The 19,236-nt window shown below is 37.1% G+C and overlaps 1 protein-coding gene across 1 annotated transcript in view; it reads right to left on the bottom strand.

Annotated features, from left to right (window-relative positions):
* Positions 1–19,236, bottom strand: part of DMD (dystrophin) — a 2,243,521-nt gene that overhangs the window by 1,538,392 nt on the left and 685,893 nt on the right. Inside the window, exons 10-11 of the mRNA XM_060293058.2 lie at positions 13,292–13,480; positions 12,197–12,378 (exon numbers count right to left, since the gene is read on the bottom strand). Of these exons, the coding sequence (XP_060149041.1) occupies positions 12,197–12,378; positions 13,292–13,480 (371 nt within the window). The remainder of the gene's footprint in view (positions 1–12,196; positions 12,379–13,291; positions 13,481–19,236) is intronic.

Raw genomic sequence — 19,236 nt, 5'->3', positions numbered from 1 at the left:
GGAACACAGGAGGTAAGAATTGTTAGTTAGATGGATGAATGAATGATTGAGCTTAATTTTCTAATTATCATTATTTATCTTTCTGAAAAAGCAGTGTTCCAAAAAATGCTACTCTCAATTCTCTGAATTCCAGAGATTTGGCTTTCCTATTTATAATTTAAACTATGAGAGTCACATACTTTATATTATCGGAACAAGTTGTGTCCACATTTTTTTTTTTGGCCATACCACATGGCTTGTGGGATTTTAGCTCCCCAACCAGGGACTGAACCCGGGCCCCCACCCTCTGTCCACATTTTAACTGTGTGTTGTTTACAGAAAAGACTGTCATGGCCGGCCATATCGATTTAAACCTGATCAACTTACTGTATGTTAATAACTGCTGCTTATTAGGCCAATAATGAATTGTCAATACTCTCACACTGTCTCTATTCTATATTCTTTCACAAGAATCTTGCTGTTCCATGTCAACATTTGAGGAATGGACGTGACATCACTAGCATCATTTCTGGAGCTTCTGAGAAAGTAGTTAATATGTTTGGCCCACCTCAGTTGATAGAAAAATCGGGTGCTTAGGAATCACCTGAGCTCTCATAAAGTTACAGATTCTGATTCTGTTGCATGAGGGCTGAGATTCTGCATTTTTGACTACGCCTCAGGTGATGTTGTTGCTAGTGGCTCCTGAACCACCTTGATCTGCAAGGAATTCTTATTTTAACATGATTAGAAGAAAAAAATGTATTAATGAAACCATGATATAAAATGACAAGTGAGTCTAAGATTACACACTGTTAAAAAGTTCACTGCAGGGTTTCCCTGGTGGCGCAGTGGTTGAGAGTCCGCCTACCGATGCAGGGGACGCGGGTTCGTGCCCCAATCCGGGAAGATCCCACATGCCGCAGAGCGGCTGGGCCCGTGAGCCATGGTCGCTGAGCCTGCGCGTCAGGAGCCTGTGCTCCGCAACGGGAGAGGCCACGACAGTGAGAGGCCCCCGTACCGCGAAAAAAAAAAAAAAGTTCACTGCAACAAATTCATTTAACAGATTAAAACTACTTAAGAAATTAATTCATTTATTCATCCATTCATTCAGATATTCACATGTGCAATGTGTTAGTCACTTCACTTGGGAGAAAACAACCCACCCATTTGTTCAGCAACTCTTTTGCTCTATTCACTCCCACATATGTTATCTCATTTCCAGGTTGGAACAGACATTTGAAAGAGAGAGACAGAAAAAAAAAAAGATGAGCCAGAGTTGTCAGACATATTTTTCTCTCCAGCCAAAGTGTTGATGGTGATTCACAATTATTTCCCATGTTATGGCTTGTATTTTCACCCAGAGACTATTCGTATCTCTCCTCCTGCTGATGTAAACCAGAACACAACTTCACTTGGCCTCCTTACTGACTTACTTTCATTTGTTTTTCCCTCACCATCACAAAGGTTTTAGTTTCCCCCTGCATGTCCTAACCACAATTATCAGAGAAGTTGATGGAACTTGCTGTGCTTATCTTTATGAGTCCTTGTAGAAATGTCAGTAAATCTCTTTTGCTCTCTGCAGGTTGCATTTTTCAATCAAATTAATTAGCTTATTCATTCTTCTGTTTTCCCTACGCCAGTAGTCTTCTTGTACTTCCACAGAGTGAAGTTTTGTCTTTTTCTTCTCTCTCCCTCACCTCCCACCACCCAAAGGGTATTCTACAGCATAAAAATGAAACAAAACAAAAATCATTTTGCCTACTCTTCTGAAGGTTTCCAGCTCGAGCATGTCAACAGATACTGTCTTGTCTTAATTATTTTATTTTAACTATGCAATCAATGGCACTTAGTTCTTTCATTTCAATCTCATAAACATTGTTAAAGATTGGTAATTGACCAACAGCAGCATGTTTATGTCAAGGTAGTGTGTGGCTAGAGATATCTTAACAAAGTTCTTTATTATATTAGCCTTTGCTTCATTATCAATTCATGTCCACGAAGATATCAGAATTGAAGAGGAAATAAATTAATAAGAATCCAATGAGAATAAAATAAAATGGAGAAAGAAAGGAAGAAGCATCTACATATTTATGTTTTTACTTACATTCCTTTGAAAGGAATATTTTTAAATGTTTCAATAATAAAATTATAACTTCAAATGCAATTTTTATCACACTGCTCATGTTCCCTTGCCCCACAGAAAACATTCACAAACAAATCCTTTGGGGGAAAAAAATGAGCAAGGGAATTAGAACAGGCTGGAGGAAAAAAAGAACAAAAAATATATATGAGGCATAGCTATACAGTATGGTTAAAATAATTAACCTACGGCTACTCATCTTATTTATAATGATGATAATTCTTTACATTTCGTAATAATTTTGCATTCATAATCTACTTTTCATACCCTATCTTGGCCAGTATCTTTTAGAGGTGTGCCAGGTTCTGTGGAACTGCCACTGTTCCAGAAATCAGTAACTGAGGACCACAGAGGGAAAGTATGTCGCCCAGTTCACATAAATATGTGTTTGAGAAAGGGAGACCTTATCCCTTAGGCAAATTAGAGTAGATTTAGCATAAGTTGGAAATCAGAGCATTTTGTTACCTCTGTTTTTTTAAAATTTCCTGTTTTGTTTGATAATTGTTAATGGTTTGTGGGATAAACAGCATTTCCTAGATACAACCTGTATAAAGGTAGCGTCTGTATGTATGAGGCAAGGATGCCTGTTTCCAGGGGAAAAAAAAAAATCTTGACTGTTAGAACAGCAAAAAAGAAAATAAATACAGCAGGAATGGTTTATAAATTAATGACTGGGCTAAGATAGTAGAATACATGCATGTATTATTACAACCACCTCCTGGCATAAGATACTAGCATCTCTTACCTGGGCTATGGCACTGATTATAACTGCCCTGTCTTCTTCTAGTGGTATTACCGATATTTTCTTTACCTGTTTTTCCCCTACTTAAAACCTTCTGATGGCTTTTTCTTGTACTTATGCTAGAACTCAAAGCCCTTGACTTTACCCTGACACTGCAATACACGACAAGACCCCTACGTATATTTCAACCCCATCTCATACTTCAGCTATCTAATCTTCCCTCCTGCAACTCTCCAGCTATGCTGGCCTTTTGGTTCCTCTATCAAGCCAGACTGTCCCTATTTTAGGGCTTTTGCATTGGCTGTTGCCTCTGTCTGAAGTGTACTTCCTCCTGATCTGTATATGGTGGTTCCTTCTTGTCATTCAAATTTCAAATTAAATGGCACCACCCCAGAAATAACATTCCTGGGTCACAAAGGCTAAGTTAGCCCCTCAAACTCAAACTCTATCACATTACGTTTTAATCTCTTCAAAAAACGTATTCCTATCTGATATTTTTTGTGTATATGTGTGTGTGTGCGTGCGTGTGTGTGTGTGTGTGTGTGTGTGTTTTAATTTTACTGGATGTCAGACTCTCTAGAGCTTCTGGAACCTTGCCTCTTGTGTTCATTACTGTATCCCCAATGCCTTGAAATGTAACTGATATTTTGAGGCAGTCCATTAATATTTATTAATATTTGTGTGTATAGAGATACAGATGTAGATAGTATTATATACATATACACACACTATTACATATATAGTGTTTATATATATCACAATGACTATATATTGAATGTAATTTGATTACTGTTCATAGATATGTTGGTAGATAACTTATAACTTACAAGTGTAAATATTCATAGATTTTAGTTATCAGTTTATCTGTATTCCCAGGCAATTTTTTTACTTTTGTGATAAGACAACAACTTAAGAATTCTAGCTGTCTTTGGTTATATCTCATAGGCCTAGAGAAACCTTAATTATCATTCCTCTCACCCTAACTCTATGCTTAGGCAGGGGTAATGGCTTCTGACTGGGTCTACCCATACCCTATCTTTCTTTGTGGGAGCAAGTTGAAAGGTGCGGACTAATCTATTTTTTGTCTGTTAGCAATTTACTATGCCTTCCTACTCCTAAGTAGTCATATGTTTGGAAACAATAGGTAATGCTCCAAATTGAAGCTAATCATCAACATGGCCATGATAGCAGAAACCGAACAGGTAGCAATGTAGTAAAGCATTAAATAAAACCTCACATTATATTTTTTTAAATACTGGCAACATCCTATTGTTATAATCAGCTTTTGATTCCTCTAAAACAATCTATCAAAAGCCAGGTCCTCCATAGTTTGCATACTGGCTTATCTCATTTAGAATTTTATGCATGAAAACCCACAGAGTTAGTGAAAGTGGTGGGAGAAACTTACTATTATTTACAAACTCACAAGAAATTTCTGAATTTGCTTGGCTTAAAAAATCCTTTGTGTATGTGTATCTCAACAAATTGTCCAGACAAGTCTATGTGCTACAAGCAGTTCTGTATTAGTGTCTCATTTTAAAACCTCTATTATGTTTTAACAAAAGCTATGCCAGCTAAGAGGCTGCCCTTACCTTCTTGCTAATCATTCTAAAAGCTTAAATACAAACCGAAGTCCCCCAAACTTCCCTAAGGACAAACTATACTTTGATGTCAATCTTAGCTCGGTAATATTGATATTTCAGGTTTTACATCCTCCAGCAGGATGGAGGTGAGGAAATTACACATATATGTGTGTGTACATGGTCATCCATGGGTGTGTGTGTGTGTTGTCATCCATCACCTAATGGTAGATATCTCTTTAACAAGGGAATTTTTAAAAATTAACCTGTTTTTAAATGTTATAATAACAGATTAAAAACTTGGGATTTTAACTTTAGGCTGAATTCACCTTTTCTCAACTCAGTCTCAAGCTGCAATTAATTAACTGTTAGTATGAATAATTAATCCCGTATTGCTAGTCCTATTGAAAAAAGAGAGTGAGGAACGATGGAGGTATTTAACCTCCAGAAGAGGATGGCAAAACAGAATGCACGAAGGAAAAGAGGGTGGTGCCACTATGGGAAAGGCAGTAAAGGAGGAGGTTTGATTTTAAAGACTTTCAAATTTTATCTGAGGTTGCTCTGTTTAAGTTGCACAAACGGGTGCAAACAAAAGTTGCAACCTGAAGAATGATGGCATATGACCACAAGTAGGAGGCTCTATATCTTATGATTTATAATAATAAATGGGTGGCATAAACTAGTTGAGCCTTGGACATGGGGGGGAGACTTAATAGTTATAATATGGCTATTATAATTCTCACATCTAGGGTTAGTTACAATCGTCGAAATGATCACAGCTGGGGGAAAAGTCAACATGCACAGACTACTATCTCCAGGTTTAGAACAACAATATTCGTGAAAATTCTATCTTATATATGCTTTATTTATTCTTTCAAAATACACGAGCTTAAAAATGTGTTTTTCGAACTCCAGTTCCTTTCAGGACCCAGTTTGGGGAAAAAAAAAGATGCTCAGAGTCTGAAAGCTCGTGACGCAAAGCTGCTGAACGAGTACCGGGATCCGAGGGGACGTCCCCACACCTCAAGAGGCAGCGAGCAGGCAGCAGCTTCAGGGAGCTCAGCAGCTGTGTGGATGAAAGGCTCTTGGTGCTGCAGCCAGGAGTTACTGCTGTGCCTCTGAGGTGAGAGAGCCAACTTCAGGACACTGGTCCACAAGAGACCTCCCAGCTCCACGTAGTATCAAACGGCGAAAATCTCCCAGAGATCTCCATCTCAACACCAACACCCAGCTTCACTCAACGACCAGCAAGCTACAGTGCTGGACACCCTATGCCAAACGACTAGCAAAACAGGAACACAACCCCACCCTTTAGCAGAGAGGATGCCTAAAATCATAATAAGGCCACAGACACCCCAAAACACACCACCAGACGTGGACCTGCCCACCTGAAAGACTCAGCCTCATCCACCAGAACACAGACACTAGTCCCCTCCACCAGGAAGCCTACACAACCCACTGAACCAACCTTAGCCACTGGAGACAGACACCAAAAACAACGGGAACTACGAAACTGCAGCCTGCAAAAAGGAGACCCAAAACACAGTAAGATAAGCAAAAGGAGAAGACAGAAAAGCACACAGCAGATGAAGGAGCAAGATAAAAACCTACCAGACCTAACAAATGAAGAAGAAATAGGCAGCCTACCTGAAAAAGAATTCAGAATAATGATAGTAAAGATGATCCAAAATCTTGGAAGTAGAATAGAGAAAATGCAAGAAACATTTAACAAGGACCTAGAAGAACTAAAGAGGAAACAATCAAAGATGAAAAACATAATAAATGAAATTTAAAATACTCTAGAAGGGATCAATAGCAGAATAACTGAGGCAGAAGAATGGATAAGTGACCTGGAAGATAAAATAGTGGAAATAACTACTGCAGAGCAGAATAAAGAAAAAAGAATGAAAAGAACTGAGGACAGTCACACAGACCTCTGGGAAAACATTGAATGCACCAACATTCAAATTACAGGGGTCCCAGAAGAAGAAGAGAAAAAGAAAGGGACTGAGAAAATATCTGAAGAGATTATACTTGAAAACTCCCCTAATATGGGAAAGGACATAGTTAATCAAGTCCAGGAAGCACAGAGAGTCCCATACAGGATAAATCCAAGGAGAAACATGCCAAGACACATATTAATCAAACTGTCAAAAATTAAATACAAAGAAAACATATTAAAAGCAGCAAGGGAAAAACAACAAGTAACACACAAGGAAATCCCCATTAAGGTTAACAGCTAATCTTTCAGCAGAAACTCTGCAAGCCAGAAGAGACTGGCAGGACATATTTAAAGTGATGAAGGAGAAAAACCTACAACCAAGATTACTCTACCCAGTAAGGACCTCATTCAGATTTGATGGAGAAATTAAAACCTTTACAGACAAGCAAAAGCTGAGAGACTTCAGCACCACCAAACCAGCTTTACAACAAATGCTAAAGGAACTTCTCTAGGCAAGAAACACAAGAGAAGGAAAACACCTACAATAACAAACCCAAAACAATTAAGAAAATGGGAATAGGAACGTACATATCCATAACTACCCTAAATATAAATGGATTAAATGCTCCCACCAAAAGACACAGACGGGCTGAATGGATCTAAAAGCAAGACCCATATATATGCTGTGTACAAGAGACACACTTCAGACCTAGGAACACATAAAGACTGAAAGTGAGGGGATGGAAAAAGATATTCCATGCAAATAGAAACCAAAAGAAAGCTGGAGTAGCAATTCTCATATCAGACAAAATAGACTTTAAAATAAAGACTACTACAAGAGACAAAGAAGGACACTACATAATGATCAAGGGATCAATCCAACAAGAAGATATAACAATTGTAAATATTTATGCACCCAACACAGGAGCACCTCAATACATAAGGCTAATAGTAACAGTCATAAAAGGGGAAACAGGGGATTCCCTGGTGGCGCAGTGGTTAAGAGTCCGCCTGCTGATGCAGGGGACACGGGTTCATACTCTGGTCCAGGAGGATCCCACATGCCGTGGAGCGGCTGGGCTCATGAGCCATGGCCGCTGAGCCTGCGCATCCAGAGCCTGTGCTCCGCAACGGGAGAGGGTACAGCACTGAGAGGCACACGTACCACAAAAAAAAAAATTAAAAAAAAAAGGGGGAAATCGACAGTAACACATTCATAGTAGGGGACTTTAACACCCCACTTTCACCAATGGACAGATCATCCAAAATGAAAATAAATAAGGAAACAGAAGCTTTAGATGATACATTAAATAAGATGGACTTAATTGATATTTATAGGACATTCCATCTAAAAACCACAGAATACACATTTTTCTCAAGTGCTCATGGAATATTCTCCAGGATAGATCATATCGTGGGTCACAAATCAAGCCTTGGTAAATTTAAGAAAATTGACATCGTATCAAGTATCTTTTCTGACCTCAACTCTGTGAGACTAGATATCAGTTACAGGAAAAGATCTGTAAAAAATACATGGAGGCTAAACAATACACTACTTAATAACGAAGTGATCACTGAAGAAATCAAAGAAGAAATCAAAAAATACCTAGAAACAAATGATAATGGAGACACAATGACCCAAAACCTATGGGATGCAGCAAAAGCAGTTCTAAGAAGGAAGTTTATGACAATACAATCCTACCTTAAGAAACAGGAAACATCTCGAATAAACAACCTAACTTTGCACCTAAAGCAATTAGAGAAAGAAGACCAAAACAACCCCAAAGTTAGCAGAAGGAAAGAAATCATAAAGATCAGATCAGAAATAAGTGAAAAAGAAATGAAGGAAACGATAGCAAAGATCAATAAAACTAAAAGCTGGTTCTTTGAGAAGATAAACAAAATAGATAAACCATTAGCCAGGCTCATCAAGAAAAAAAGGGAGAAGACTCAAATCAATAGAATTAGAAATGAAAAAGGAGAAGTAACAACTGACACTACAGAAATACAAAAGATCATGAGAGATTACTACAAGCAACTCTATGCCAATAAGATGGACAACCTGGAAGAAATGGACACATTCTTAGAAAGGCACAACCTGCCAAGACTGAATCAGGAAGAAATAGAAAATATGAACAGACCAATCACAAGCACTGAAATTGAAACTGTGATTAAAAATCTTCCAACAAACAAAAGCCCAGGACCAGATGGCTTCACAGGCGAATTCTATCAAACATTTAGAGAAGAGCTAACACCTATCCTTCTCAAACTCTCCCAAAATATAGCAGAGGGAGGAACACTCCCAAACTCATTCAATGAGGCCAACATCACCCTGATACCAAAACCAGACAATGATGTCACAAAGAAAGAAAACTACAGGCCAATATCACTGATGAACATAGATGCAAAAATCCTCAACAAAATACTAGCAAACAGAATGCAACAGCATATTAAAAGGATCATACACCGTGATCAAGTGGGGTTTATCCCAGGAATGCAAGGATTCTTCAATATACACAAATCAATGAACATGATACACCATAATAACAAATGGAAGGAGAAAAACCAGATGATCATCTCAAGAGATGCAGAGAAAGCTTTTGACAAAATTCAACACCCATTTATGATAAAAACTCTCCAGAAAGTAGGCTTAGAGGAAACTTTCCTCAACATAATAAAGGCCATATATGACAAACCCACAGCCAACATCGTCCTCAATGGTGAAAAACTGAAAGCATTTCCACTAAGATCAGGAACAAGAAAAGGTTGGCCAGTCTCACCACTATCTCTCAACACAGTTTTGGAAGTTTTAGCCACAGCAATCAGAGAAGAAAATGAAATAAAAAGAATCCAAATTGGGAAAGAAGAAGTAAAGCTGTCACTGTTTGCACATGGCATGATACTATACATAGAAAATCCTAAAGATGCTACCAGAAAACTATTAGAGCTAATCAATGAATTTGGTAAAGTAGCAGGATACAAAATTAATGCACAGAAATCTCTGGCATTCCTATACACTAATGATGAAAAATATGTAAATGAAATTAAGGAAACACTTCCATTTACCACTGCAACAAAAAGAATAAAGTATCTAGGAATAAACCTACCTAAGGAGACAAAAGACCTGTATGCAGAAAATTATAACACACTGATGAAAGAAATTAAAGTAGATACAAACAGATGGAGAGATATACCATGTTCTTGGATTGTAAGAATCAACATTGTGAAAATGACTCTACTACCCAAAGCAATCTACAGATTCAATGCAATCCCTATCAAATTACCAAAGGCATTTTTCACAGAACTAGAACAAAAAACTTCACAATTTGTATGGAAGCACAAAAGACCCCGAAGAGACAAAGCAATCTTGAGAAAGAAAAACGGAGCTGGAGGAATCAGGCTCCCTGACTTCAGACTATACTACAAAGCTACAGTAATCAAGACACTATGGTACTGGCACAAAAACAGAACGATAGATCAATGGAACAGGATAGAAAGCCCAGAGATAAACCCACGCACATATGGTCACCTTATCTTTGATAAAGGAGGCAGCAATGTACAGTGGAGAAAGGACAGCCTCTTCAATAAGTGGTCCTGGGAAAACTGGACAGGTACATGTAAAAGAATGAGATTAGAACACTCCCTAGCACCATACACAAAAATAAGCTCAAAATGGATTAAAGACCTAAATGTAAGGCCAGAAACTATCAAACTCTTAGAGGAAAACATAGGCAGGACACTCTATGAGATAAATCACAGCAAGATCCTTTTTGACCCACCTCCTAGAGAAATGGAAATAAAAATAAAAATAAACAAATGGCACCTAATGAAACTTCAAAGCTTTTGCACAGCAAAGGAAACCATAAACAAGACCAAAAGACAACCCTCAGAATGAGAGAAAATATTTGCAAATGAAGTAGTTGACAAAAGATTAATCTCCAAAATTCACAAGCAGCTAATGCAGCTCAATAACAAAAAAACAAACAACCCAATCCAAAAATGGGCAGAAGACCTAAATAGACATTTCTCCAAAGAAAATATACAGACTGCCAACAAACAAATGAAAGAATGCTCAACATCATTAATCATTAGAGAAATGCAAATCAAAACTACAATGAGATATCATCTCACAGCGGTCAGAATGGCCATCCTCAAAAAATCTAGAAACAATAAATGCTGGAGAGGGTGTGAAGAAAAGGGAACACTCTTGCACTGCTGGTGGGAATGTGAATTGGTTCAGCCACTATGGAGAACAGTATAGAGGTTCCTTAAAAAACTACAAATAGAACTACCATATGACCCAGCAATCCCACTACTGGGCATATACCCTGAGAAAACCATAATTCAAAAAGTGTCATGTATCAAAATGTTCGTTACAGCTCTATTTACAATAGCCAGGACATGGAAGCAACCTAAGTGCCCATCATCAGATGAATGGATAAAGAAGATGTGGCACATATATACAATGGAATATTACTGAGCCATAAAAAGAAACAAAATTGACTTATTTTTAGTGAGATGGATGGACCTAGAATCTGTCATACCGAGTGAAGTAAGTCAGAAAGAGAAAGACAAATACCGTATGCTAACACATATATATGGAATCTAAGAAAAAAAAATGTCATGAAGAACCTAGGTGTAAGACACAGACCTACTAGAGAATGGACTTGAGGATACGGGGAGGGGGAAGGGTAAGCTGGACGAAGTGAGAGACTGGCATGGACATATATACACTACCAAATGTAAAACAGATAGCTAGTGGGAAGCAGCCGCAGAGCACAGGGAGATCAGCTCGGTGCTTTGTGACCACCTGGAGGGGTGGGATAGGAGGGAGACGCAAGAGGGAAGAGATATGGGAACATATGTATATGTATAACTGAGTTACTTTGTTATAAAGCAGAAACTAACACACCATTGTAACACAATTATACTCCAATAAAGATGTTTAAAAAAATGTGTTTTTCCCCTCCCTATTGTCACACTATAATTTAGTACTGGAATAACAATCCTCCCAGCATATCTAATGAGTTTCTTTCGTCGTATTTTAAAGGTTTTAATCTTCATAAATAATAGCTTAGTAAACTTAAGGCTCTTGGACAATTTCTTTAGCTTAATGTATTCAAATCCACAGTTGGCACTTCATTTCTTTTCATTTAAAAATAAATCTATCTTGTCTCAATAGGCTCTACATGAATACACACACCTAACAATGTAAATCAAAGCACTACATTCAAAATGATGAGATCTACTTGTTACCTTTATAAGAAATATGTCATTTTCAGAAATGTCTCAAAAATTCTTTTTTGATTAAGTCAATATATATTTTTAAGATAATTCACAATCATGCAAGTACTTGAAGAAGGATTTCCAAACACAGGAGAAACTTTTTTCAAGAGGATTTCCATAAATATATGAGAAATATTTTAAGAGCTTTTCCTTCAGAAGAGAAGTTTCCTGTCAACTGTACCTAATATGTGATTTTATGTGCATGATTTCCTGTGTAAACTTCACGTCTTCTATATTCACATTTTAATTTCTGGAGAAAACTTGGAAAATATTAACTATGACAACAACTTTAGGAACCTTTAAAGTATAGTTCTGTAGATAGTGGTTCTTCTCTCCAATATCTCCACTTTGATTACAAAAGTGAAAACCAAAATATAACAGACATGAAAATCTAACCAAAATGCCCCCTGAGGAAGAGCTGCATACTTTAGGAAAGAACTGAGAATCCTAACTTAAAGAAGAAACTGCATCAAAATAATAGTAAGATTCTAAAACTTGCTACTATTAGAAATTAAAAACAGACTTACTTGCTTTGTTTTTCCATGCTAGCTACCCTGAGGCATTCCCATCTTGAATTTAGGAGATTCATTTGTTCTTGAACTTCAGTTTCTTCATCTTCTGATAACTTCCCTGTCCCAATCAGCTGACTTCCCAATTGGAGAACATTGCCAACCCGTCCCTGATGGGATGTCAAATCCATCATGTACCCCTGAGAAAGAAAGAAGTTGATAAGAGTTGACACTGTAGGGAAATCATTATGGTTTTGAATCTTTTTTTTTCTTTTTTTTTGCTATTTTAAATTTGTAGCCTATTTAAACTTTATTCCCAGTAAAAGTATTTTAATTTTTAAGAAAACTTAATACTGTTTTTAATAAGAATTAAGGAAAATTACTAGCTTAGGTCAACTTCTGCAGAAGCAGACCCTGAGATCAGGACTTATGTGCTAGTGATTTATTAAGGAGGAGATCTCAGGAGAGATCTACAGGGGAGCCAAAGAAGCAGGAAACAGGACTGGGGAGGGGAGGAAGCCAAGTAAGTGTGTCATCTCAGGAAAAGTCTCCCACTGAGGGTAGTTCAGTCTGATACCCCACAGGTACTCTGGAGTGTAAGTTCTATCTCAGCATTGACCTTGACCCAAGAGAAGGGAGTTGGCCTTTCATATTCCTATATGAGTCTTTGGCAAAATCTAATCTCAGCATCTTCAAGTGTTATTCTCCAAAGGACAACTTCCAAAGCTGGCTACTGGAATGCCAAACACATGAACGTTTATCTTGTTTCCTTCTCAAAATAAACACTAAATTATCAAAATACAAGGATCTTATAGAGTAACTGAGGAAAACAGAGAGACTTATCATAAGTCATATGCCTTATTTCATTAATCAATTTTTTTTAAAAAAAAAATATTTATTTATTTGGCTGCACTAAGTCTTAGCTGTGGCTCGGAGGATCATTTTCAGTTGCGGCATGCAGGATCTTTAGTTGCGGCATGTGATCTCTTAGTTGCGGCATGCGATCTCTCAGTTGCAGCATGTGGGACCTAGTACCCTGACTAGGGATCGAACCCGGGAGTCTTAGCCACTGGACCACCAGGGAAATCCCCATTAATTGACGTTTTGCTTTACCTCATGAGTATGAAATTGTTCTTTCACTTCTTCTACATCATTAGAAATCTCTCCTTGTGCTTGCAATGTGTCCTCAGCTGAAAGAAGCCATGAGAGTACTTCTTCTAAAGCTGTCTGGTAACTGTCCAGGTTTACTTCAGTCTCCATCAATGAACTGCCAAATGACTTGTCTTCAGGAGCTTCCAAACGCTGAACAATAAAACAAATTGGGTGTTATACAATTAGTACCTTGGCAGACTGTTCCAGTACATTAAATGATAAATCAAATGAAATATTTAAAATGCTAGAAATGTCCACTTGCATTATCAGAGACATGAACAGCAGAAACATACAATAACGAGCCTGCATTTTAACATCCTCACAAATATACAAATTCTCAAATGGCAGTTGGAATCCACTTCAAATTAATATTTTATTAAAGCTCTTCTAAATTACTATAAAGAGTGAATTAGTACATCATCTCTTCATGTTGTATTTTAAATGCCATGGATTTTCATCCATAGGTAAATTTTTTTAGTTCATATTTTCAATCCTTTACATATACATTATTGGTATTATATTTACATAACTTTTGCAATAACATTAAAGGAAACATCTCTTCCCAAGATCCCCTAATAAGATATTTCTAAAAATTCACAGACAAGTTATCAGTATGAAAATAAGTGGGGGAAAGGTAAAATTTAAAAAGAAATAACCTCATTCACACATCTTAAATTTCTAACACTATAACGACTTCTGTGAGTTTAAGCCTTTATTTCCAGAAGGCCATGGTTTAAATAACAAGACATTATCTTAGGCGAAGTATTTGCTACCAGATTTATTTAGCAGGATGTTAACTGAGATTCCCAACAGTTGTCTTGTAATTTCTCCTTGGATCCTAAAGCTGAGAACAATGGTAACAAAGTGTTCATAATTCTAAAGAGAAGATCCAGGCCACCTATGAAGGAATTGCTAAGAAGGGACCACAAAACTGTCCCACCACCCTTAATCCACTGCCTAGCTCAAAGGTGTGTAAGAGGAAACAAGGAGACTAGAGAAATCTGGTGAGAAAGGATTCCCCTGGAGTGCGATGCACGTCCATACCTTCCACCACCTCAAGTCAAGTAATGGAGACCTCAAGAGAATCACCTGTAGAGCTGACGGTAGCTTCTAGGATGGAATATTGACCTCTAAACCTGGCTGTGTATTTGCAGAGATTCAGGAGCTATGGTACCAGTACTACCAAGTGATGGGAGAGAGCTCTTGGGGTAAGCTATGTGCCTGCTGCTTTAACCTGAAGGCAGTTATCAACAGCAAAAATTTGAACAAATAAGAAAATATGCATAAATTTTTCTTTAGGCCAACTGCACTCATGGCAGGTTGCTGGGCTTTAGAAATCCTGAGAAGGCCCACACTCAAGAGGGTTTCCTGCTGAGGTAAGGGACACAGGCAAATAGTTGAAGTAGTCAGAGCAAAAATATTGGAGAAATATTTGGAGAGAAATCTTCTGAACACCCTATAAAGAGAACAAGCAAACACTGGGCCCTAACAAACAGGATTTTACAAAGGAAACAAACGGCATTGTAAAACAATCAGAAACTAATTGGGGCGGGGGGGGTGTGGGGGGCTGTGGGGGGGGTGGGGCAGGGTTCATGACCTTGCCTAGAGAAAAATTCATCCTTTTGATGGTTCTTCCCTGCCATGCCTGCCTTGAATTTCCAGTCCCCAGCAATTCTGGGCCTTATCCCACTGAGCTGCTAGCACCAACTTAACTGTGCTCTTCTGATAAATGCTCCAATTTTGAAACTTTAATATGATAAATTTCTCTATTAAGTCCTTTAGGATGAAAAAGCATAGTGGCAGTCTTTGGTATAATATTTTCATCAAATGATGCACTCTTAATCTATTTCTAGAGAACTGGCAGAAATAATGTCATCCTGTTAAGTCAAAATCACCCAACTCCAGTATCTCAAACAGAGCATAAATGCCCCAAGAGGGCTAGTCGCACTGGCCCTTCCCAAGGTCAAGGCAAGTTCTGAAGGGCTGAGGGGTTAGAACAAGTTTCATGGTGTATCCCTTCTCTCTAACCCTAAATACTACAAATAATAAGCATAAAAGTCATCATTAAGAGGAAAAAAGTCACAAAAACGTAGCCTGGGAGATGTGTGTAGACAGAACCAGCTTCATGGTTGGGCAACCTGAGCAGTTTTACAGTGCCCAAGACTCAGAACGACCCCTTGCTTGTTTTATCTGCTTTTTGACATTGCCGTCTTAAAATTCTTAATAATTTTATCTTTGAACTTGGATTTTGTAAGTGAAGTCCAATGGGGTGATGAAGTATGCATGTGAGCAGAGGAGATAAGTACGATAGGTGTGTTTGTCCCATTTGCATATAGTGTTTCTGATGTCCCATGAGCCTAGATTTCTGGTGGACCCATGACATGTGGGAGTTGAACAGACTCAAAGTGAGCGGAAGGTAACTATGACTGAATGAGAGGGGCACTGACAGCCCCAGGAAGTCATGCTTTCAGTTTGAATGGGAACTTGCTTCCAATGCAGAAAGAAGGCAATCCTAAGAAAACATGAACAATCAAAGAACCCTATCATATCCTTTCTTACTCTTATTTCTTTCCTGTATTAGCCAACCATTTATGCTGAAACTGACGACAGAGAAAGAAAGGGAAAGATAGGGCAAGATGGTTCCTTTCCTTTCAGTCCTTCCTTAACTCATCAGTAAGCTGAAGGCACAGGACATGGGTAGAACTTACACCTATCAAGAAGTGAAATAAAAACAGCTTAGTTGTACAATGTTTCCATGTTAAGAATGAAATACATATGCGTGCACAAGCTCTGAAATACAAATTGTGCGATGCTGGTGATTCTGCTTGAGTTAAACGATCTTATATTTGCATTTACAACTGCAGTTGCACAATATAACAATGGACAGTAAAACTCATGTTAATACTTTAAAATTTTAATTTTCTTTATTCAGTATGTCAAATAGCAAATAAACACGATGGCAAGTTGAGAGAAAGACCATAGAATTAAGTAAACAGCTTTATATTTTAGTAATTTTAATAGCACTTTCCTTCCTGCAGTTTTGAACAAGGGGCTCCGTATTTCATTTTTCACTGGGCTGTACAAATTGCTAGCCAGCCCTGTATGTAGGTGGAAAAAAAGTACAGTCCACTCCTGGATATTTTGCCTTCCCTGGGTTATGGGTGAGAAGAGATGGGACATTTATTATGTACAATAAAAAGTGGTTATAAAACCCAGGGGCTTTGGAGGCAAACAATCAGTGTTTGAATCTTGTCACCCTGGTAAAGTTACTTAGCCCCATCATTAGCCTTAGCTTCCTCCTATGTAAAATGAGAACAATAATACTGTCCTAAGATTGCCGTAAGAATTAAAGGAGAGTATATAAAGTGTTTGGCAGAATACCTGATCTTGTGCAAGAACCCAATACAGTAGACAATAGCTATTAATTATTATTCGATTCTTCTACACATACGAACCATTTTGAAACACAACCTGCTCCAAGGTTACCTTCTTAAGTCACTGTCCAGATTTCAAGGGCCAGATAATTCCTATAGAAAAAATGACCCAGGAAACTTCTAAGAGCAAGCATCAATTAAATCAAACCTTTCTGAACCTGAACCTCAATCTAGTTCCTATTTAAAAGTTCTAAAAATTATTAACAATCTTGAGTTCAAATAATCTTTTGCAAATGATAAATTGTAAACAACACTATTACTCAAGTAACACAATACTATATTTTACTACTGTACAATTTGGATTAAAAAAGTAAACAGCTCATGACTTACTGCTATTTACAGAGGCTTGAATTTTCGGAGAAAATTTTAGAAGGCAAATCTTTATACTTTAGGACATGCTGTCTAGCACTCATAAATTCTGAATCTAAAAGTTTTGTCTGAGGATGTTCATAAAACAAAAACTTTGCAAAGACAGCTATATTAAAGGTAAATTCAAACATGAATAAGCTATGTAAAATTACATAAGTAACTCAATTAATCATTATTTATATCCATAAATCAGCTCTACATATATACATGATTATGGTCAAAATTGTCAGCTAGACTCTGAGTAATTTTTTCTCTGTCTAGACCACTGTTTTTCAAATTTGTAAGTCATGATCCATCAGTGATTCATGAAATCATTTTAGTGGGTCATGACCAGGAATATTCTATTTAAAATTAAATAGAATAAAAATACCAGTCTGTGTAATTTATATTAAGGACTAGATTATTTAATGAATTTTTGTTTCAGATATGTATATATATATGTGTGTCTATGTATAAATGTATATGTATATATGTTCCGGATCAAGATGAAAAAAAAAATTATAGCTCATGGAACAAAACTGGAAATGGTTCTAGAATTTCAGGTAAACCCATGAAAGAAGAAATTTGCTTGAATTCCACATTTGCACATTTGCAATAAAACCCTTGGAAAAACACATATTCTTTTTATTTATTTATTTTTTTGTCCATCTTTGAAAGAGAATTTGGAAACAAACAAGGACACATAGGCTTATGCTTCTGGTTTTAGTTTCCCAAAATATGTATTCATTGTCATAGTATTACATATTTCACTTTAGCTTATCACTAGTTCATACATATTATGGCAAAGAAAATTTTCTAGGGAACTTGATCTTTGCTTCTTATAGAAAAAGATCTATGCATAAGAAAGAGACACCAATCATTTCATGAATGGAGATGCTAGGATCAACTGGAAATAATTGTTTTCCTATGCTTTGATCTTGTTTTAATTTCTGTCTTTATAAAAGTAGTTTATGTTTGCAGTACATTGGGCAAATAATGATTCAGATGAGAGGCATAACAATGGATGGATGAAACAATTCTGGTTGTTTTCAAAATTAAGAACACTAAAATTTATTCAACATTACCCACATACTTCAAAGGCTTAATTACTACCCTTTTGCACGAAGAATTACTAGATATTGTCACCTGTGTTCCTTGAAGATGTTGCTAATGCATAAAGGTGAAGGAGTAGACAGCAGAAGAGTAAAGTAATGGGGGAAGACAAATAAGTATATGTGTTAGTCCTGCAATGTCCAGGACAAATGTCTGGAAACTCATCTCTAGTAATAGAAATTGACATAATAAAACAGAGAGTGATAGGCTTGACACGACTCCATACATAAATATTTTTTAAAAACCAGTTTACTATCTAGCTGACCTGGGATAAATTATTCAACCTCTCTGTGTCTCAGTTTCCCCATCTGTAAAACAAAGAAAATAATAATATATCTCCATAGGACTGTTGAAAAGATTATATGTAATGATGCATATAAAATGCTAAGCACATTCTAGTTTCCAAGAAATGCTTTGCAACGCCTGTACTTGGGGACCAATGTTCGCTGAAATGGCAAACGATTTTTATGAGGAAACACAGTTGAATGAGCTGTGTGTATTTTTAGAAGCATGACTTTGGCAATTCAAACTGAGATAAGTCATCAAATGACAACACATAGGTAGTGAAACCAGCAATCCAGCAAACCACAAAGCTCTTAGAAAAATAGCTGGGACGTTTCCAGAGGGCACAATCTATCGCTGAGTACTTTTATATTTCTGTTGAAACTGATCTATTTTGGCAACTTCCCCAAATTTAACCTTAAAATGTGATATGAGTTTTAACCTGGATAAAAACAGTTTTACTGTTCTTGAATGTGTAAATGCTTCAAGAACTTTTGAAAGTTTTGTCACTTACCTCCTTTAAATGTGTCACACTTCTTTTTTACACAGTGTAAGACAATGCATGGATGGTGAATTTTTGGGTGTATTCTATAATCTTTATCCTTCAGTGAAAGATTATTTGAAAGCTAAAGGATCATGGAGGGATAACCAAGTGGTTCTTTTACTAAGTAACAGAAGAACAGTTCAGAGGAACCAGGATTTATATCTGGAAACATTCTTGCCACATTT

This window comes from Globicephala melas, chromosome X, assembly GCF_963455315.2.
Source record: "Globicephala melas chromosome X, mGloMel1.2, whole genome shotgun sequence".
In the NCBI taxonomy this organism is placed as follows: Eukaryota; Metazoa; Chordata; class Mammalia; order Artiodactyla; family Delphinidae; genus Globicephala; species Globicephala melas.
The sequence above is the reverse complement of the archived record's forward strand: the minus strand, read 5'-3'. Positions and strand labels throughout refer to the sequence as shown.